General features: G+C 41.5%; 1 protein-coding gene across 1 annotated transcript; it reads right to left on the minus strand.

The window, feature by feature from the left end:
- Nucleotides 1-278: 278 nt before the first annotated feature.
- On the minus strand, nt 279-19387 carry FAM78B (family with sequence similarity 78 member B). Its single transcript, XM_060774302.2, has 2 exons — nt 18970-19387; nt 279-9245 (listed from the first exon to the last, which is right to left on the minus strand). The coding sequence occupies exons 1-2, from the start codon at nt 19230-19232 to the stop codon at nt 8723-8725; spliced, it is 786 nt and encodes a 261-aa protein (XP_060630285.1). The 5' UTR covers nt 19233-19387; the 3' UTR covers nt 279-8722.
- Nucleotides 19388-22335: the final 2948 nt, after the last annotated feature.

A 22335-nucleotide genomic window follows, 5' to 3' on the forward strand; every position in this document is an offset into this window, starting at 1 on the left:
TGCATGTCCTGGGAGTTATCAAAAGAACGAAAGTTGTACGCAGAAAATCAAATTGAGTGCTTAATCCTTCAAGAGAGCTAGAACTAGGTTTAGTTATTGAGGTAGTTATATCATATAAAGTTTTGTTCACTAAAGGGAAGAGTACTTGAGACTTATACACACCATTTATGTAATTTTCCATTAGACAAGCATGCTTGGTGTTCAATTTGAGCAATAGGAGCTTGTGCTTATAACGGTACCACATCACCGTAAGTCTAGAAAGAAAGGTAAGGCTCAGGTCCACAGCATAATAGTTGTTTAATGCTGTTACAATCAAGGATGGTACTGCAATGCCAACCAGAAGAAAAGGCAGTTTTCAGCCTAGTTTCTTAAGACACCACCACATTTGCATTTTTCAATCTATAATTCAGGTTTGAATTTCTACATAAAATCTCAACTCCGCATTCAGATCAAGCTGAACATAGTCTCTCTTACTTTCCACCCCACTTTTGTGAATGTCGGTATCCCCTGTTTCCAATGACAGAACAGTTTTGCCAGAACAGATATGCAGTTATTTATCTGTTGTGCATTTTCCAGATAATCACCTCGATAGCAGTTATTATAGAGATGATGTATTCTGGGAGACTCAGAAACATAGTATTTAATATACAACCCTTCTCCTTAGATCCATGCTTCTCAAGATATCTGATGTACCAAGAACTTGTGAGTGTCCATTGACAACAGTAGTTTCTTTCTTTCTTTCTTTTAGCGCACACAGAGCATCTTCCATTGAGTGGCACTATTCTGGCATCAATGTGCTTTTCTAGTCCTTTTAGAAAAGCTTTGGGCACTATTCCAAGTGTACTACTTTCTTTTGCAGCAAAAATCCTGCCATTTGGTGCATTTCATCTTTTTCACCTTGTCACTGTAGTTAAAGACTGAATGTTTCCCCAACTCTGAACTCAAATGGATTGATCCTTAAAAATCAAATCACTGGAAAAACAATGAGTTGGAAATTGCAAATCATATTATAGTTCCTCCCACATTATGTGTAAATTGAACATCATATTTTAGTACCTTTGATTAAGTACCTGAGAGAAACTGTTGCAAAAAATCAAAGGGAAATGTCAAACTGAGTTAAATCAAAGGTTTTCCGAAAGCAAACTTTGTAAGGCTTGTCTAGTTTGATCCATTTTTTTCCTGCTAGCTACACCAAGAATCTCAAGTAGAAACCCTTCTTTCTCTTCCCAAATGGTACTGTCAATTTTGTATATTTCAAATTTAAACTTACCCCATCCCATATAAATAATGGACGTGGACTTCTATTTGCAATGCGTCATGTATTTAACATTTCTTCAAATCCCAGAGAAATAGAATGCCACATTGATTGAGCCTTTGGAAAATCCACAGATAAAGAGCAATGCGCTTCTACTCCTTTTCCCTGCCTTCAGTTAATGTCAGTGTTGTTTTAAGGCACTCTGCAAAACAGCTTTCTTCTTTCAGTCTTGACCTGGGGTTTTAGTTCCAAGCTGACTTTAGTTTCTATTCCTGTCAGTATCAATGGAAACTGCTAACAACTGTAAAGACAGTGAAAGGAAAAAATCTACAAAGGAGTAAAAAGGAGAATTTCTAGAAAGTCCAGATTAAAACATGAAAGGAGAACCATGGCCTGAAGAAAACAGATGTAAGTTTCTCTATTTGTTCTCATTCCCAGCTTACTACGGCTTTTGTTCATAGCTGCTAATTGTGGTGCAAACAAAGAATTAAAAACAAGATGGAAGTTTAAGACAATAAATTGTATATGTGAGAAAGGCATTTCCTGTGCGCTAAGTTTAGTGATTTGTTTCAATGCAAACAGTAGACATTTACTGTAAGGACTGGAATCAGGGGACTGCTCAGGGGGTGAAAAGTTCAGTCAAAAACAATCAATCAATAAACAAAAGTAGTGTATATTGTCTTGTAGTTTAAAACAGTTGATATTACAATCCAGAGTACATGTTCCCCTGATGTGGAACATGGATGCAAGTACAGAATTTGGTGTAAAGTTACACAGAATGCAATATGGGAGGGCTGCTCCCTTTCAGCAAATACAGATGACAGCTCTCCTGCAAAAGGGGAAAGGGATTCTTCTGCTGGAATTACAAGCACAGACCTCTGTGGATCAATGAGTACCCACAGGGATTCCTTCACAGGATGGACACTATGTGACAGCCAATGCCCTTAGAAATCTATCTACAGAGGAAGAGCCTCTTCCTGCTCTGTCTATCACCAGTCAGCCCGGGCTGCTGCAACAGGAGTCATTCGGCTCAGAATCCAATGCAACAATTCCCCCCAGGAGTATGGACCTGGTGGCACAGAGGCACAAATGTGAAGGTGGACATGTGCTAAAAGGAACCAAGACACTGGAGGCGCTTTTAATCCAGTTTCACAGGCGGAGAAAATGTCTAGATTCCCAATCTGTGGTCTAGCCCCCCTGTTCTTCCCTGAGAGTAAAGATGCCTCACCCTTTGGGGGAATCACACGTATGGTCAACTGATAGCTTCAGATACATGCTTCAGAATAGCAAGGCGAGAAAGGCCTTCTCCCAAGGAAGGCTCCAACCTATATGAGTTTCCTATGGGTTACCTTATATAACTAAACTGTAACAGGCCACAAGTTGAAAGCTGTGCCAAGGAAGAAGTCGCAAGAAGAAAGGGGAAAGGCAGAAAGTGCCAGAGCCACAAATATCTCAGCTGTTGTGTCAGCTCCCAAGACAAAAACCAAAATAATAGAATTAGTAACCTCTATTGTGACAATGTTCATTCTTAACTGAGGCACAAAAAGTCATTGGGCTATGTAGAATGGAGGGTCTTTCTCAGCCACAATCTTAAAATAGTTGGTAGATACTTAATAATGCACTAATTCATTGTATCCAAATTAAAGCTTATACTTGTTATTTTTATGTTTATATAGATTTCTAGCACATACACAATGAAACTCTGTTCAAAGTAAGACTATTCAATTCCTTGCTCTATTGCTGCAGTCACCGACACCTATTTTTTGCTGCTTCTAAAATTAATTTAGAAGCCATTAAGACTGCCACATCTATTCTTAAAAATGACTTTATTAGACTCTATTTCCCAACAGTTCTGGGATGATGAAAGTTTTCTTCCCTTACAAGTAACCATGATACCTATTTAGTTGGAAGGTAAACTCAAAAGGTTGCCTGCAGTTGATATTAGATGTTATGACTACAAGAAGTACCAATGTCAAAGATCTGGCTAGTTACTTCAAGTCAGTATGAATTTCAGCTCTCTTGACCAATGTTTGCCACATACACTTTTCTTCTACCTTAGCTTCCCTTCCCAGAAGCATACTTCTTGCAGTCCTCAAAAAACAAAAATAAAAAGATCAGGGAAAAATTGGAAATTAACAAATCCATGATTCCACTCCACTTTGAGTTCTACCAGTATTAGACAAACCATATCTTCTGCACCCTTCTAAAAGAACAACTAAAGGGACAACATGAAACAGAAAGGCAGGGCTGGGCAACCTTGACCGATCTGTTGGTTATTTTGCTCAACATCACAACCATGATTCTCTGGGGGGAAAGTTGGCTCAAATGTCAAATGTTTTTCAGTCTGCTTTCAAAACAGGAAGTGGCTGAATAGCAACTTTTGCATTCACGGCTTTATTCTGACCTAAAGAGGACATATGGTCCATTTACAAAAACGGACATGATTCACCATTTGGGGGAGGGGGGATGTTACAACTTTCCTCAGTATTAGAATGCCTTGCTCATATGTAAAGGCCATGTTGAGATCATTAGAGGGATGCTTGCAACTCTAGCTGCTCCTGAAATAAGGACTCAGGCCATTTTCAGCTCTTGCAAACATGATCTGAACACATACCTCCTCTTTCCTATTGAGTAGCTGCCTCCACAAGTCCCTGACTCTTCCATGCCTTTCCTGTAACTTGTCTGACAGCCATTTCAAAGATTGGAATAGATCAAATAGTTTTTTCACTGCCCAAGACTCCTATGATGCTATTAGCCAATCCCTGCCAAATGCTTCATCAATACCAACAAATTGCATGTTGCAACATACTTTGTTTAATTATCTTTTTTACTATCAAGAAAAAGCACCTCACTTTGTACAGCTTAAAGTATTAGAACAACTTCATGGGATGCCCTGGGACAGGTGACCAGTTTTGACTGGGATTTCCTCTGATATGAGCCAACTAGCCAACACAACACTACTAAGAAATGTTCCCTCTATAAATACATCACACTCAGGAACATATTTTCTAAAATGCATGATATATTTTAAGAGCCACCACTTCTATTCTATAACATTAATCCCTGAAATACACCTTGATAACCTTGAATTCTTTTTGGGATTCAACCCAAGCAATGATCTGTTCATCTACGCCAGGTCTGCACAACCTGTGACCCTCCGAGTGTTTGGGATTCCAACTCTTGGAAGTCCTAGACAGCTTGTCCCGTGGTTAGGAATTCTGAGAGCTGAAGTTCAAAATACCTGGAAGGCCACAAGTTTTGTGCACCCTAGGCTTGGCTTGGAAATGTAATGCTGCTCTCTCATACTCAATGAGTAGCAAGGCCATGTGATGCAAGGAATATAATCAATGTCCACCCCAATGAGCAATGTGGCTCTATCACATGCACTGCCAAAACATCAAGGTATACCCATGACCAGAATTAATACATTCTGGGTATTCTTGTCAAGGAAACCAAACTCTGCCAGACTTCCTTCCCCCAGGGAAAGCACCTTCTGCCTTTCACAGAGGGAAGGAAGTATTTTTTCCCCAGGGAGACAAGAATGGATTATCCTGCGCTCAGGATGGCTAGTTTAGAATCACTTCTTGAGTGCACTGGGTTAATCAGCCTTCAATCCTCCAATATCTACATTTTGAACCAGTCAACCACCTAGGTTCTCCATCTCAGGCATTACTGTTGATAACACATAACAGAAGAAATGTTAAATGTGGGGAAATTATATATTAAATAAATCTTGAATGTTTCTGTACTTCCTTCCAATTAAGTTTTTCTAAAATGCACCAAAGAAGACTATCAGCTTTCACTCAAGATATTCAAAAACTGACATCAAAGAAATGTTGCATTTGTGGCAGTTGAATATGTGGTGTCCCTCCTTTTGTATAACACCATCCAATTGTTTTCATCCACACTTTTGACCATTCATTTCCAATGAGCTATTAAAATAGTGCTCCTCTTTTTCTTAAAAGGAAAGAAATTAGGAAAGTTTCCTCACAGTCTCAGAATGCTCACAGAAATAGACTGTGCAGTCTGCCAGAGCTTTACATATCCTAAATTAGCTATTTGTTTTCTGAGGTAATGGAGAACAGCAATTAATCCTAGCCAGGGCCAAGCAAAGGCACAGGTCATTGAAACCTGGGGAAATTAGGCAGAAAGACTTTGGTCTCCGTCCCAAAGCTCAGCATGTGTCAAGTGTAAACAGAAACCCATCAATAAAATTAATATGAGGTGACCTAAGCGAAGCTGAGCTTGACACAACTTAAATCAATTTTTTAGAAGGCATAGAATTTGGTAGTCTCATATTCTCCCAATTCCATCCCTATTTTTTCAAGCATTCATGAGTTCATGGCTAAAATCCTGGATCAGAGAGACATAGCATTAAATTCTATGAGGCAAGACTATACTATATCCTACCTGCCATTTCCAAAATTCACTTTTTACCTGCTTCAGGCTCCCCAAAACAACCATTTACCATCTAGGGAAGAACACAGCAACAAGGCATTCTTCTGGACCACCTGAGGGTCCTTCAGGGGTCCTGGAAGATAACACAATTGATGTGTGTTCAGTAATTGGACTATAGCTGAAATCTATAGTCCCACAACCCAGTTGGGGAACTGCTTTAGGTAAATGGTCATCTAAATGGGAGGGTTTGGTCATTGTGCAAGGTTAAGTAGAGAATTCTGACTTCCACAATGACTGCAAACTAACTCACTATTAGGATGACAAACAAAGTATGTATCATGCAAAAAAATTCAGTGGAGCAAAACTCAAAGCAATGTGGGTGGTAGGACAGTATTAACATGATGTTCTAGAATCAGGCAAGCTTCCTATGGGAAATCAGCAGTGTTGAGTGAATTTCTAGAGGGTAATTCATACAAAGCTAATATTAGTCTAATTAGTATCAATCAACATGCCATCTATTATATTGTAGGTAAAGAATGATGCAACACAGCTCTTTGAAACTTGCTACAACAAAGGTGTCACACAGAGCGTGTACTCTGTGTGGCAGTAAATTTCACAGCAGATGGCACAGCGGTATATTTCATTCCCTTAATTATTATATGGCAGACTCAAGTAATTTCAGTAGTGTTTGCCCTACTATATGTAGATCCATGGCTTAATAACACCATTTGTATAGCAGCTTCTTCAAGTTCAAAATACTTCACATAATCTTCCAAAGGAACTAGCCATGGGAATCAGGTTTTCCTGCCCATGGATGCACAGCAGTCCTTATACGTTTGGCCAGTGTGGAATCAAGAGCTTCATAGAACAAGTGTATGGAATCTGAGATAAGCAGGATCATTAAAAGCATTACAAAGAAGCAGAATGATGGCAACAATCCAGATCAACAGAAGAAACATGTTGTGTAGCTGACCTGAAGACAAGGAAGTTCAAGTACTGAGATCAAATCCAAAACTAGTGCTAATGCTAGGTTACACACACTTTTACCTCGGGCTTCCTGTCATGATATGCCAAGAAGCATTCTCAAAAACAATGATGTAATTTTAGTAAGATTGCCAGGAATTTTGTCCTGCCATCCCAAAGATCCCACTCATACAAAAGAGTGTTTCAGCTGCCCAAATAGTTCATAGTGAAGACCTAGCTAATGACAGATCAACAGACTACTATTAGTGCATCGTATATATATACATATGGAGAAAGAGCACAACCACCTCAGTGAAAAACGCATCATTTTCTTTGGAAGTGCTAATCTCTGCTTACATAAGAATGACAATCTCCAATGCTACTGGCTTGATGCAAAAATGTGTTAACATACCATACATTTTGTACCAACATGGATTCTGCATGTAATAATTCCTAAAAGTGTTTAAACACATCACAAATCTTGGTTGATTGGCCTTATCTTCATATTGATGCAATAGCTACTAGCCATAGAACTATGACCCACTATTATGCAGTTGAAGAAATCAGCAGTATTTCTGATTTTCTTCAGTTTTCAAAAAAATCTCCTTTGTTCTCAATGCTGTTAATGCCCCAAACTGTGTATGGACCAAAAAACTATACACAGAGCTTCCGTGAAGTGTACCACTTTCTGCACTACCTTTTGTAAAATTCCCATAGGAGGTGTAGCTTTAAAGTCAACAATAGTATAGTAACACAAAAAGACTGAAAGCACTCCTCCGGCTATAATATGGGTTGTAGGCATACTTTCACTCATCATAATAATCAGACATACTACTAATCTGACAACAAGTGCTTAAGAAGATGTCAAAAGTGAGTCCCATTAGCTTCCAGTGCTCACTATCCAGTGTATGATGATGTATTCTCTTTAAATAAAGAGAAAGATTAAAATTAACCTTTCAAAGCTATTTGCAAAATGGGAACTTTCCATTTACAAAAATTCAATTCTAGAAGATAGCCTGAGGGTATCATCTAGCCTTGCAAGATTTCGTTAAGTGCTTATGCTCCAAGAATTTTCTCCATATTTGTTCTCCCTTTGAGGGTTCCTCCTTCACCATTTGAAAGATGAGATATTATAGGCAGTGGGATGGAGATATACTGGGTTTTTAATATTTCTCACTGATCATGTTTTAAGGGTAATTTGTTCCTCCTGTTTTTCAGTATTCTCAGTGAGTAGCATCATTCTACCCATGTCAAACATAACTAATAATTTCTTTCTCCTTGCTGAACAAACATGCTGTGTGCAGACCATATTTTGTTCCTTGACAAAAACAGAAGTAGGGAATGCTGTGTGGAAACAGCAATGTTGATTTACCTTGTATTTTCCCCACAACATGGACAACTATGGCAAAATTCCTACACTTACAACTACTTGAAACACACTGAGAAACATGCAAAAGGTCTTAACGCCATTAGTCCAAATAAATTATCCCCTGAAAGAGGAAAAGTGGACAATATTACTGGTAATTCGGGTTGTGCTTTAGTTCAGCACCGTGGACAGTTCCATGTGTACAGGGCTTTTCTTTCTAGAGGCGTGAAGCTCGACAGTCAGCACTGTCGTTCCTGCTTCACAAACTTTCCTTTCATTCCAATGAGCAGGGAAATAATTCTGATTATCAATAAAAATGCATAGGTATAATGTTGTGGTAATATGCCATCCCTTCCTATCCTATTCCCCAGTAATAAGCAACATACTAGAAATCCATGAATGTCTGGTAAGAATGACCTCCATAACTACATCTAATTGGCTGGGAAGCAGCATTAGCCACAGGCACTGGAAATAACACTTGTGATCAAAATATTTCAGTGTGCCATTTTCTCCATGAGAAATTCTTGAAGGGAGAAACAGCTTCATTTCATCTTCCAGCATCCCCAGATCTAGGTTTTTCGCTGTGGCACAGCACTGGCCATAGACATATAATACTGTCTTGAAGAAGCCCTCTTTCCACTTACAGCTGCAACAAGCAGGTGAACTTGAGAGGTCTTCTTTGGCTCAGATTGAACACCAGCGGTGGCAAAAGTTCTCACTTGTATAGTCCTCTATGTCCTCTACTTGGGTGGTATCACTACCAAAGGCATGCCTCTTTTGGGCCTCCACATGAGGACCTGGGCATCATTGGCATTGGGTTTCACTAGTGCATTTGGTGGAATGGGTTCCATTCTGCTCAGAATTTTGGGCTGTTCCTGTTGAGTCCTCCCCACCAACCGGGCTCGCTTGCCCAAGATCTGCATGGGATCAACTTCAATGTCCACTCGCATCCTCCATTTTATAGTCTGCAAGATAATTTTTTCCTTTGTGGTCATGTTCATAGCTACAAGCCACGTCGTAAAGCTTTGGTCCCGTTTGATCCTGGTTAGTAGTGGCACATTGCTGTCACTCACAGGGACAGCCCATGTTACACTAGGGTAGAAATTGTCGTTCATACTGACTGAGAACCTGGAGACCTTATTAGTGGGGCCAATCAAGGTCACTGTTTCTGTGGTGTTTCCATACCAAGGGTAGCTCACTCCATCAGAATCACTGATGGCTTTCACACGTCCTTCCCTTAAATCTGGAAGTTCCCAGCTTGACCTAGAAGAGTAAAACAGACAAACATATGAGAGAAGCAGCAAAAAACATTACTAATCAATTTATCAAACAGAAGCAGCACTTAAAATTTTCCAAACTAAGATTTTTAAGAGTAGGAAAAGGTAGCAGATATACAGCAGGAGGAGAAAGAGGAGGAAGCAGCTACATATAACAATAAAAATGTTTTTCTTGGAAATGGATCCTATGTTTCATGCTGAGTCTAAAGGTAGTTCTCCAGCCTCTGAGGAGTGCTAATGTAAATGGCAAAGGAACCAAAGCAAGAGGCTTTAAACCATAGTACCAGCAAACATCACACTAAACAAATATATTCAGGCAGCCTGTGGTTTTCGTACACAACCAATATCACAACATTTGCAAGTTTTGCAACAGTCCTATAAGACAGAGAAACTGATGGCACTCTACACCTTCAGCAACGCCCACATATTAAACACTTTCAGAGACCTTTTACAGGTTTTGATCAATTTCTACACAATTTCACAATATCCTATCACACTGTAATGTAAACAAACCCAACTGGTTGTGAACAACAATGTGACCAACTGGTTGAAAGTGGGATAAGCCCACCCTGACACTGGAAAAGGGGGTTCTTCAATTGAGGAGACAAATCATAAACAACACAAAGAAAAAAGGGGAATCAGGGCCAGCTAACAGCTCCCAACAAAGGCAGAAAGCTTTGCTTGCTTGCTTGCTTGCTTGCTTGCTTGAATGCTAATCAAGGTGGCCAACTGCAACATTCACACTTGCCTCCAACAGACAAGAGTTCTTTCTCCCACCCTGGATATTATTCCACAGATATATACACTCTACTTGCCTAGTTTCCAACAGACCTCACAACTTCTGAGGATGTCTGCTGCAGATGTAGGTGACACACTTGGAGATAATGCTTCTGGAACATGGCAATACAACCCAAAAAAACTCACAGCAACCCAAGTTTATCATTCATCCCATCCATGGTCCCAAGAGCTCCCTTTAGCATTTCCAATGTAAATAAATGGTTGCCATTTGTTCCTTTGGAGAAAAGTAAAACACTCCATTTGGATATACAACTGACTGTCCTCTCTAACATTTGCTCTCTGGCATAATTCCCACTTCCAGAAGCCGTGCAATGCAATATCTCCTTCCAGCTTCCTTTAGTATTTTGGTAGATAGGGAAATAGAGCCTTTGCAATTTAAGGGCAAGAAACAAGCCTGGCTGAGAAAAATCCTCCATGTTCTCCCAAACTATTTTAATAATTTTATAAAGCTCTGGAAACAAGCTGAATTTGAAATATTTGATTGTTTTTCAGCCTACTTAAAATATCATGTGTAGGTTTTATGCTCAAGGCAGGCAATTATAAGTCATTTGCAGGGGGGGGGGGTTGTAGCTACACATTGCAATCAAAAGAAACATCCTCCACCTTTCAAGACATTTTCTGGACTTGATCGTCATTAATTTATAAAATTAAATTACAGGAGACCTGTTTTACAAATGCAGGCTTCTTCCAGTAACTTGAATCACTCCATATAATCAGAACTGTAGGGAGCCTCCTCAAATGCAAGAACTTCACAGCTTCTATTCCACTTGTAGCTGCAGTAACAAAGACTCTTGCAAAACAAAACAAAAATTATTGTTGCAAGAGCTCTCCTATGTAGATACCTAGTCTGTCAAGATGCCTTCATTATCACGATTATGCCAATTCATGCTCACTGCTTGTTCACTGCTCCTTCAGCCTTTGAGATACTCAGCAAGGTCTCAAAAGCACATCCTCAACAAAACTCCAAAAAGTTGCCAAACAGAATACATCTCAAATGTTTGTTGACACTCTCAAATTAGGTTAAACATTATTCTACTTAAGTTCAAAAAAATTGGTCTAGGTATTTACTTCATGAGACAAGAACCAGCGTTTCACAACCAGGACACATCTGCAGTATGCTATGAAGTGAAGCTCCTTTTCACTATCAAGCTCTGTGACACAATGCCTGAATTGACACGAACCACTGTATATATTTCAATCCTGCGCTTCCATCAGGCTTTTCCCTCAACAGTTACTCTAGGGAACCATTCTGGTTGACTGTAACAGAGGGAGGTGAGATTGGAAGCAATTCTGAAAGGAAACTTGCTTGCCTACTCCTCCACATCTTCTCTTTCTTTCACATCAGGTTATTATATTGTTTTCCGTGACTACACGGAATCTGCCTGGGCGGATATGTTTTAACTGGCTAACTAAATAAACAAAACACCAATAACTTAATTAAATTGGACAGCACTGGCTACTCATAACAACAAAAGAAGAATTGTGATGGATTAGACCAAAGACCCAGTATCCTGTTTCCCAGTAACTGGTCAGTTGCCCTAACAGAAATTAGGTCCAAATCCATATACAGTTGATGGGAGTGCTTGAGACTGGCAAAATTCTGAGAGTGTAAGCATAATAACATGGTGAAGGGAACTACTTGTCAACAACCTTTCAGGAAATTCAAATCTCTTCATCAGGATAGATGCTCCAAAATTGGAAAGCTGTAAAAATGGTGGGAAGCCTTTTCTGCCTACTGCTATCTTGAGATATTATGGAGAAGAAATTCTACAAAATCTTAAATATTGTAAACTGGTATAATATTACATATCACCTGGAATTTTGCTGTAAAGGGGAATGGTAATGAAGTCTGTTTCATAATTTTGAAAATACAAGTCTCCTTGTAACTTCTGGTCTCCATTCAGCAGCACCACACATCATCTAACATCCATTTAAATCACACTTTAAATGGGGTTGTTTGTATATCTCTGACTTAGTTATAACTCTAACAAGACTGCTTGAAATACCTGCACTTGGTGATTTTTTCCAGGTTGTTCCTTGCACAGAGCAAACAATTCAAATCCCAAATAGCTTCATCATTGCCAAGCAACACACAGCCTTCAGAGAAGATGCCCAGCACAGAAATAGCTGGTACACTCATGCTGCATAAAAAGCGTTTGTGAGCAAGTTGTCATTCACATTAAATGTTCATAAATGGCTTGCAGAATATGTGGCCCACCAAGCTGAATGTGGATGAACAGCCTTACACAAGTATTATTCCCTATACTACCACCATCACCTTGGCTGCCTTTTGGTACTGTAGGAGAAATTCATCAGTGATGGGTGGGATCTCTGTTACCACACACTCTAATTTTCTACACATTTTCTATGGCTGCTGCACTTACTCAGAAAGAGACTCGGATGACTGAGGAGGAATTATTGAGGAGGAATTACAAGTCCATCAGGCCTCATTAGGGCCCCAATCCAGCACAGTCACGCTTAAACAAACCGATTAAAACTGTGGCTGGAGTTTTTGTTGCTATGGTTACTAGAAACAACTGAGATAAAGCAGAGGGTGAATACAAAATTACAAGTACCCAATTTTCCATTTGGCTTCATGAAGCACAGTGGTGAATGGAAATAAGAGCATTTGTAGTCCACTATTGGAGAGTTGCAGTTTACCTCTTTTCAAAATTTATGGTTTAGAGAAGGAAGTTATCAGTATGTTAGCGATTCATAACAGGCAGTCAGCATGTCTTCCCATTTAGATGTTATGCTTAGTGTAATTCCTAATTAGAAGACAGTTGTTTAGATAGGTTTCAGTAGATATTGCTTGGAAAAATTGAGAGCATACTTGGGATCATGTCTCTAGTCACAGTTGCACTTGTGTACTTGCCCTGGTCCTTTATGACTGTTTCTCACCAACAGGCAAGGGTCAGCTAAGTTTTTTTAAACAGATGTGAATGTGTCTCTTTGCAAAGGTGAGCTTCAGCCCTATTGCAAGGACAATTGTGAGATCTTCCAAAAAATAGACATAGGAAACTTTAAGACCATGCATAGTTATCGTTTTTGGGCCGGGTCATAATGTTGAAATCACGAAAATTTGGCAACAGGAAAAGGTTTCTGAAAGCCAGCTAGACATTTCCACAATTCAGTTAGCAATAACATGCAGTGTTTACAGTGGATTCTGCAGAAAATGCTTCAGCTTCACTCCACAAAAATGTAAAGCTTTAGCAAAGCTTGCAAATGATAATTTGTTACCAGTACATGTTCAATTTATACCTATTCTATATAATAATAATAATAATAATAATAATTATTATTATTATTATTATTATTATTATTAATATCCTGCTCCCTCTCCAGAAAGGGACTCATATGTAAAAAAATTCTCAGGTGGAAAGGAATAGGAAAAGTTTGAGAAGCTATGCAGAGTTTCTCAACCTTCCTAATGCCCTTAGTACAGCTCCTCATATTGTGGTGACCCCCAACCATAACAATATTTTCGTTGCTACTTCATAACAGTAATTTTACTACTGTTATGAATCATAATGTAAATATCCGATATGCGGGATGTATTTTCATTCACTGGGCCAAATTTGGCACAAATACCCAACACGCTGAAATTTGAATACTGTTGGGGTTGGGGCGGGGGGTGATTTTGTCATTTGGGAGTTGTCGTTGCTGGGATTTATAGCTAACCTACAATCAAAGAGCATTCTGAACTCCAACAACAATGGAATTGAAACAAATTCCCATGACAAAGAAAAAATACTGGAAGGTTTTGGTGGGCATTGACCTTGAGTTTTGGAGTTGTAGTTCACCTAACTCTAGAGAGCACAGTGGACTCAAGCAATGATGGACCAAACTTGGCATGAATACTCAATATGCCCAAATGTGAACACTGGTGGAGTTTGGGGAAAATAGACTTGACGTTTGGGAGTTGTAGTTACTGGGATTTATAGTTCATCTACAATCAAAGAGCATTCTGAACTCCACCAACAATAGAATTGGTCCAAATACCCACACAGAACCCCCATGACCAACAGAAAATACTGTGTTTTCGGAAGGTCTTTTGCGACCCCTCTGACACCCCCTCGTGACCCTCCCAGGGATCCCGACCCCCAGGTTGAAAAACACTGAGCTATAGGCTAGGGGACTGTGAGTAAAAGTAGCCAATCTTGATGCTCTGGAAGATACTGATGTTCATGAGGAGGTTCCACTGTTCATGTTCATGTATCAGTGGAACCTCAGAACAAGGGTCGGTAAATGATCTGTTCCTAGACAGACAATGAGCCAACTGAAACCTATTCAATACAATACACACAGTACGCAATACAGTACATACCCCTATTCACAGGGAAAACATTCCCAGACATTGCATGGATACTTGAAACCACAGATAATAGCAAACTCCATTGAAATCAAGGACATCTGGCCCAAGAACGCCAGAGTCATGCCAGAGGATGTAGAAAATGTCTAAAGAAGACATATTTTTTCAGATGTGGATAAATGAAACCAGAGATATCAGTCCTGTGGATCAGGGCATCACATTGTATCTGCATACACCTAGCTCTCACTCAGAAGGTGCCTCTCAATCCATAGTTTATCTAAATTGGACCACACAGCTGATTGTTTTCCACCGCATACGGCAAATTTTGTAATCTGTATCAGGCATTTAAACAAGTAGGATTGGGTATAAACTTAATCTAGGGCAAAAGGGAGAAAAAGACAGAACAACATTTGTTTTTGCCTACATTTTCCTTAAATTATCTTCATCCTACCCTAGACAAAGATACTTAAACTCAACAATCTAGAACTTCAATTTACAAGCAACCTTTAGGCCACACATCATCTATGGCACTTGTGGGAAGTAATTATGACTTTTAAAAACCCTCTAATGCAAATACATAACATAACAGTAATGATTATTGCTGAGCAGGAAAAGCCTACATAAACAGAAGTCATCTCACTAGGCATTAAAGCTTGATACAATTTCTGCTTGACTAGATCCTAAATAAGCTTAATAGCCACTCAGGCAGTATTATTACAGAGCCTTAAAATATCAGCAAGATTACTCCACGTGCAATGCTGCTGATCCCTATGTTTGACCATCCATTGTTCTATTATAAAAGCAAAAAGCATACAGGGGAAAAAAAGTCATTATGGACCAACAGACTTTTATATATAGAAACAGTCTGCAACCAAATCCAGTAGAGGTAGCACTGCCATCTATGCCAGACTCAATACTTTGTATTAGATGAGAAAGTTTTTAAAAAATAATGTAACTTGAGATCTTAAGGTCTTTTGGTTCGTAGGACTACAGAAGGGTCAGGATTGGACGGGAACAGTGTTACGTCCTAATTGAGGACTCCATAGTCATTGGCTGGACTTGGACAAGTATGGAAGAAAGGCATGAGAGAAGATAGGCACTTCAATAAGCAAGCAAGAATCTGGAAGAGAAAACAATTCAAGTTGATTTCTCTACACATCAGGAAAAACTCACCTCAAAAAGGCATACAATACAAAGTTTTTGGAAATACTGCTAAAATTATAAGGTTAATCTAATGTGCTGACAAATTTAGTCAAAAAAAGCGAGCCTTCAATTTGAGTAAATAAGGGAATAATTGTATATTTGTATATTTTAAGTTATATTGCAGTGCTTTTTAGATGTTAGCAGTTTTGATTCTCCATATAGAAAGAAAAAGCAGGATATAAATATAATAAGGTGGAGGAAGGCATCATGAACAAGTGACATTCACTAATGTAAAACACAACACTACGTGTGAACTGTAACTCTGTGTAGATGGTGGATCCCAGGCCCCTTCCACACAGCTGTATAAAATCCACACTGAACAAGAATATATGGCAGTGTGGACTCAGATATCCCAGTTCAAAGCAGATATTGTGGGATTTTCTGCCTTGATAATGTATGGGCCCTTCCACACAGATCTATATCTCAGAATATCAAGGAAGAAAATCCCACAATATCTGTTTTGAACTGGGTTATCTGAGTCCACACTCAGATAATGTGGGATTTTCTGCCTGGATATTCTGGGATATAGGGCTACGTGAAGGGCCCTGAGTCCACATTGTCATATATTCCAAAGCAGAAAAGGAAGGGGCCTTATGTGAGTTATGGCCAAAAAAAAGGGATTGGGAACCTCCGAAGGAGCCTAGAACTCTTCTTATAAGGAAGATGGAATGAACCAGTGACATTCAGTAATGCCAAAACATAACAATATCTGTGTAGTGTAACTCTGTGTAGGTGGGAAAGCCTAGGCCCCTGCCACACAGCTGTACAAAATCCACATTGAACAGGACTATATGGCAGTGTGGACTCAGATAACCCAGTTCAAAGCAGATATTGTGGATTATCTTTCTTGAAAATCTGGGCCCCCTTCCACCCAGCTGCATAAAATCCACATTGAACTGGATTATACTGCAGTGTGAACTCAGATAACATGACACTATCTGTGAACCAGGCCCGTAGCCAGGATTTTGATTCGGGAGGGGGGCTCAGGATCTACCCTAGCAAACCTTTGTATCATTATCCCAATACCCCCATGCATATGGGATATATTGAGCATATGTTTATTGATATGAATAAACATAACAGTTTAAATAATGTACCACTGAGGCCTTCTCATCAGGCCCGTAGCCAGGATTTCGTTTCGGGGGGGGGGGGGGCTAAAAAATTTTCAGGGGGGTTTCGGGGGGGCTGGGTTTCGGGGGGGGGGCTGAGTCTGAGTGAAAGAGGGTCTAGCCTAGCAAACCTTTTGTATCATTACCCCAATACCCCCATGCATGTGGGATATATTAAGTATGGCGATCAGATCATGATATGAATAAACATAACAGTTTAAATAATGCACCAGTAAGGCCTTTTCGCGAACCACCATGAGAATTTCGGGGGGGGCTGAAGCCCCCCGAGCCCCCCCCCCCCCCCCGGCTACATGCCTGCTTCTCATGAACCACCCTGAGAATTTCGGGAGGGGGGCTAAAGGCCCTCAAGCCCCCTCCCCCCCCCCCCCCCCCCAGCTACAGGCCTGCTGTGAACTGTAACTCTATGTAGGTGGGGAGGCCCAGGGCCTTTTCACAGAACCATATAACCCAGAATATCAAGGCAGGAAATCCCACAATATCTGCTTTGAACTGGGTTATATGGCAGTGTGGACTCAAATAACCCAGTTCAAAGTGGATATTTCCTGCTTTGATATTCTGGGGGCCCTTCCACACAGCCCTATATCCCAGAATATTGAGGCAGAAAATCCCACAATATCCTCTATGAACTGGAATATATGGCATTGCGGACTTAGATAACCCAGGGCCCTTCTACACAGCCCTATATCCCAGAATACTGAGGCAGAAAATCCCACAATATCCTCTATGAACTGGAATATATGGCAAGGTGGACACAGATAACCCAGGGTCCTTCCACACAGCTCTATATCCCAGAATATCAAGGCAGAAAATCCAACAATATCCTCTATGAACTGGAATATATAGCAAGGTGGACACAGATAACCCAGGGCCCTTCCGCACAGCCCTATAGCCCAGAATATTGAGGCAAAAAATCCCACAATATCCTCTATGAACTGGAATATATGGCAGTGTGGACACAGATAACCACAGATATTCTGGGATGTAGGGCCCTTCCACACAGCCCTACATCCCAGAATATCAAGGCAGAAAATCCCACAATATCCTCTATGAACTGGAATATATGGCAGTGTGGACACAGATAACCCAGGGCCCTTCCACACAGCCCTATATCCCAGAATATCAAGGCAGAAAATCCCATAATATCCTCTATGAACTGGAATATATGGTAATGTGGACACAGATAACCCAGGGCCCTTCCACATAGCCCTATATTCCAGAATATCATGGCAGAAAATCCCACAATATCCTCTATGAATTGGAATATATGGCAATGTGGACACAGATAACCCAGGGCCCTTCTACACAGCCCTATATCCCAGAATATCAAGGCAGAAAATCCCACAATATCCTCTATGAAGCCCTATACCCCTACCCTGGCAGTCTTCAGCCCTATACTCCTACCTGGCAGTCTTCAGGAGGAGCTTGAAGACATGGTTGTTCCAGTGTGCCTTCCCGGAATAATGATTCCATAGCACTTTGTCCCTCCAAAGCACTTTATATTTTTAGGTCTGTTCGTATGTCTTCCACAAACGCCACTATCACCTTTTTGTCCATGCCTCAGCACTATTTCCAATTTTAATTTTGACATTTGGCCTTCCCACAGTTTTAATTGTAGGTTGTCTTATTGATAGTGTTATATGTTATTGTCTATGTTTTATTTTTAATTTGCTTGTATTGTTGTTATTATTGCTTGTATTGTTGTGTTTGGGCTTGGCCTCATGTAAGCCGCACCGAGTCCCTTGGGGAGATGGTAGCGGGGTACAAATAAAGTGTTATTGTTATCATTATTATTATTATTATTATTATTATAATATCTCAGAATATCGAGGCAGAAAACTCCACAATATCTGCTCAGATAATGTGGGATTTCCTGCCTTGATATTCTGGGATATAGGGTTGTGTGGAAGGGCCCTGAGTCCACACTATCACATATCCCAGTTCGAAGCAGGTATTTATTCAGCTGTGTGGAAGGGGCCTCTGGGAGATGTGCAGTGCCCCTCCCCTCCTGGCCATGAGCTTCCCCTGTGACCCTGAGGAATATCCCAAAGGGAGGCAGGAAGGAGAGGCTGGCTCGCGCGACCTCCCCTCACCATGGCAACCGAACCTGGGTCCTGCGCGGAGGGGGATGCGCAGTGCCACCTGACTGACGGACTGACAGCACCGCGCGCCCACCTGGGAACAAGGGCGGGCGAGGCCTGAGCGCTCGCGCTTCTAGGCTCCCTCTCCACACACACACAGACACACACACCCTCCCCGCCAGGACTCACATGCCGAGGTCGCTGTAGGTGTTGTAGAACTCCATGTGGTTGCAGGCCTGGATCCAGCCCACCACCCAGGTGTGGCGGCGCGGGATGGGCGGCATGAGGACGCGGGCGGCGGCGCGGAAGTAGGGCGTGCGGTAGCGGAGCACGATAGGCGAGGTCTCCTCGATGGCGGTGGCGCTGGGCTCGATGGAGGCCGACACGTCGTAGACCACGATGTTCTCCCGCCGCACCCGCGCCTTGCACGCCACGCTCTGCAGGCAGCCCATGGCCAGGCCGGCCCCGCCAACGCCGGGTCATGGCCGCATCCGCAGGGGCGCCAGGCGGTGGGGGAGCGAGGGAAGGGCCCGCTCACCTGCTCCCTCGCGCCAGCCCTGGCCCCGCGCGGGGCAGCCCGGCGCACGTCTCGCGCTCCCTCCGACGCTTGCTCGCACGCGCGCGCTCGCGCTGTGGCACTTGCTCTCAGGAGGGGGCGCGCGCGCAGCTCCGCTTCTGTCCGCGCGCCCGCCAGGGAGAAGGAGAATGATAGGGAGGAAGAGCTGGATGGCAGGCAGGCAGGCAGGCCCGCAGGGGATGACGTGGGGAAGTGTGTCAGACAGGCGGCTGCCTCCCAGGCAAAGGCGGGAGGCACCTGCAGCTCCCCCTTTGGAGTAACAATGGCTTCTGGCAATAGGGAGAGGCCCATTTCCCTTTATATAGATAAGTAGGATATGTATCTTCCAAAGGCAATGGGTTTGAATAATCTATATCAATATATCTATCTATCTATATATCTATATAAATAAAACTGTAATGTTCGTTTGTGGGATTAACAGAACTCAAAAACCAGTGGGCGAATTGCCATCAAATTTGGACAGCATACACCTAACAACTCAATGTATGTCCTTCACTCAAAAAAATTTGATTTTGTCATTTGGGAGTTGTAGTTCTTGGGATTTATAGTTCACCTACAATCAAAGAGCATTCTGAACTCCATCAACGATGGAATTGAACCAAACTTGGCGCACAGAACTTCCATGACCAACAGAAAATACTAGAAGAGTTTGGTAAGCATTGATCTTGAGTCTGGGAGTTGTCATTTACCTACATCCAGAGAACACTTTGGACTCAAACAATGATGGATCTGGACAAAACTTGGCACAAATATTCCACATGCCCAAATATGAATACAGATGGAGTTTGGGGGAAATAGATCTTGACATTTGGGAGTTGTAGTTACTGGGATTTATAGTTCATCTACAATCAAAGAGCATGCTGAACCCCACCAACGACAGAAGTTGGGGCAAACTTTCCACACAGAACCACCATACCTAAGGCCATCCAGTCCAACTCCCTTCACCAGGGCAAGAAAACGTAATCAAAGCCCTCCTGACAAAGAGCCATCCAGCCATAGATATAGATAGATATATATGATTCACTCCACACACACAGAGATATAGTATCATCGATTTGAAAGGGACCCCTAAAGAAGGACAATTATATGTCGCATGTTACAGAGTAGGCAAACCAGACAATCTCCACATCAACACTGACATAGAAACAACAAGGAATGCTGCTTACCCACGAGCATAAAGGAATTACCTATATTAAAAACCATTACTTTATTTTCCAGATCATCAGACTGGGCCACAGCAACGTGTGGCAGGGGACGGCTAGTCTATATAAATAAAAATGTAATGTTAGTTTGTGGGATTAACATAACTCAAAAACCACTGGACGAATTGGCACCAAATCTGGACACAATACGCCTATCAGGCCAACAAGTGACCATCACTCATAAAAATACTGAAAAACATAGCAGAAGAGACTTTAAAAAAAACCAACAAAAATACATTACAACGCATGCACAAAACCACACATATATACGCAAACACATGTATATACACATATACACAAATATATACACACACATATACACACACAAAGCACATATACATAGACTTGGCCACAGCAACGCGTGGCAAGGGACGGCTAGTCTATCTATGTATATAATAAAAGTCAGTGTTTGTATGCGGAGGAAGGACGGGAGGGAGGTGTATGTGGCAGCGTTCTGATTGGCCGCCACTGTGGTACTATTTGCATATGGTCTCTGATTGGCCAGCCATGAACATTCCAAGATTCTGAGGTGACAAGTGGAGAGGAAAAGGCCTGAGGCTGTGTCAGAAAATTACCAAACACACCAAACTTGGCACACAGAGCCCCCATGACCCACTCTACACCCTGGTGCTGTTTGGAGGAGGATGGACCATGGATGATGGAACTTGCAGTACCTTCACTTCCTGAGACCACTGCGAGCCATATAAATAACTGATAAAGAACAACCTTTCTCAAATAACGCGGGCAGCGCCAGGTTCCCAAGCTAGTAAATAAATAAAAATCTAATGTTCATTTGTGGGATTAACAGAACTCAAAAACCACTGGACGAATTGACACCAAATTTGGACACAAAACACCTATCAGGCCAATGTATGCCCTTCACTAAAAAAAATGATTTTGTCATTTGGGAGTTGTAGTTGCTAGGATTTATAGTTCACCTACAATCAAAGAGCATTCTGAACTCCACCAATGATGGAATTGAACCAAAGTTGGCACACAGAACTCCCATGACCAGCAGAAAATACTGAAAGGGTCTTGTGGGCATTGACCTTGAATTTTGGAATTGCAGTTCACCTCCATCCAGAGAACACTGTGGACTCAAGCAATGATGGATCTGGACCAAACTTGACAGGAATACTCAATATGCCGAAATGTGAACACAGATGGAGTTTGGGGGAAATAGACCTTGACATTTGGGAGTTGTAGTTGCTAGGATTTATAGTTCACCTACAATCAAAGAGCATTCCAAACCCCACCAATGATAGAATTGGGCCAAACCTCCCACACAGAACCCCCATGACCAACAGAAAATTCTGAGTTTTCTGGTTGTCTTTGGTGACCCTACTGACACTCCCCTGGTGCCCCCCCCCCCGGGGGGTCTTGACTTCCCAGGTTGAGAAATGCTGCCTTAAGGCCATCCAGTCCAACTCCCTTCACCAGGGCAAGAAAACATAATCAAGCCCTCCTGACAAAGGGCCATCCAGCCATTCACACACACCGACAAAGAGCCATCCTGCCACCTCCAAGGTCATGTGGCCGGCATGACTGCATGGAGCGCCGTTATCCCTATATATGAACATCAAATATCTATGATAAATTACAGAGATAAAAACACAAAACTATAAAAACTGGCACCAAACACAGATTCAGGATTGGCATATAGTAGCAATATAATGTACATCAAAGCTCACAACTGAAAGTTGACTTGGTAGATCTGCTGGAAGAGATGGGTCTTCAATTGTGGAATGTGGAATGACCTGTGGGAAGAGCTTCAAC

Source organism: Anolis sagrei, chromosome 4, assembly GCF_037176765.1.
Source record: "Anolis sagrei isolate rAnoSag1 chromosome 4, rAnoSag1.mat, whole genome shotgun sequence".
NCBI lineage: Eukaryota > Metazoa > Chordata > Lepidosauria > Squamata > Dactyloidae > Anolis > Anolis sagrei.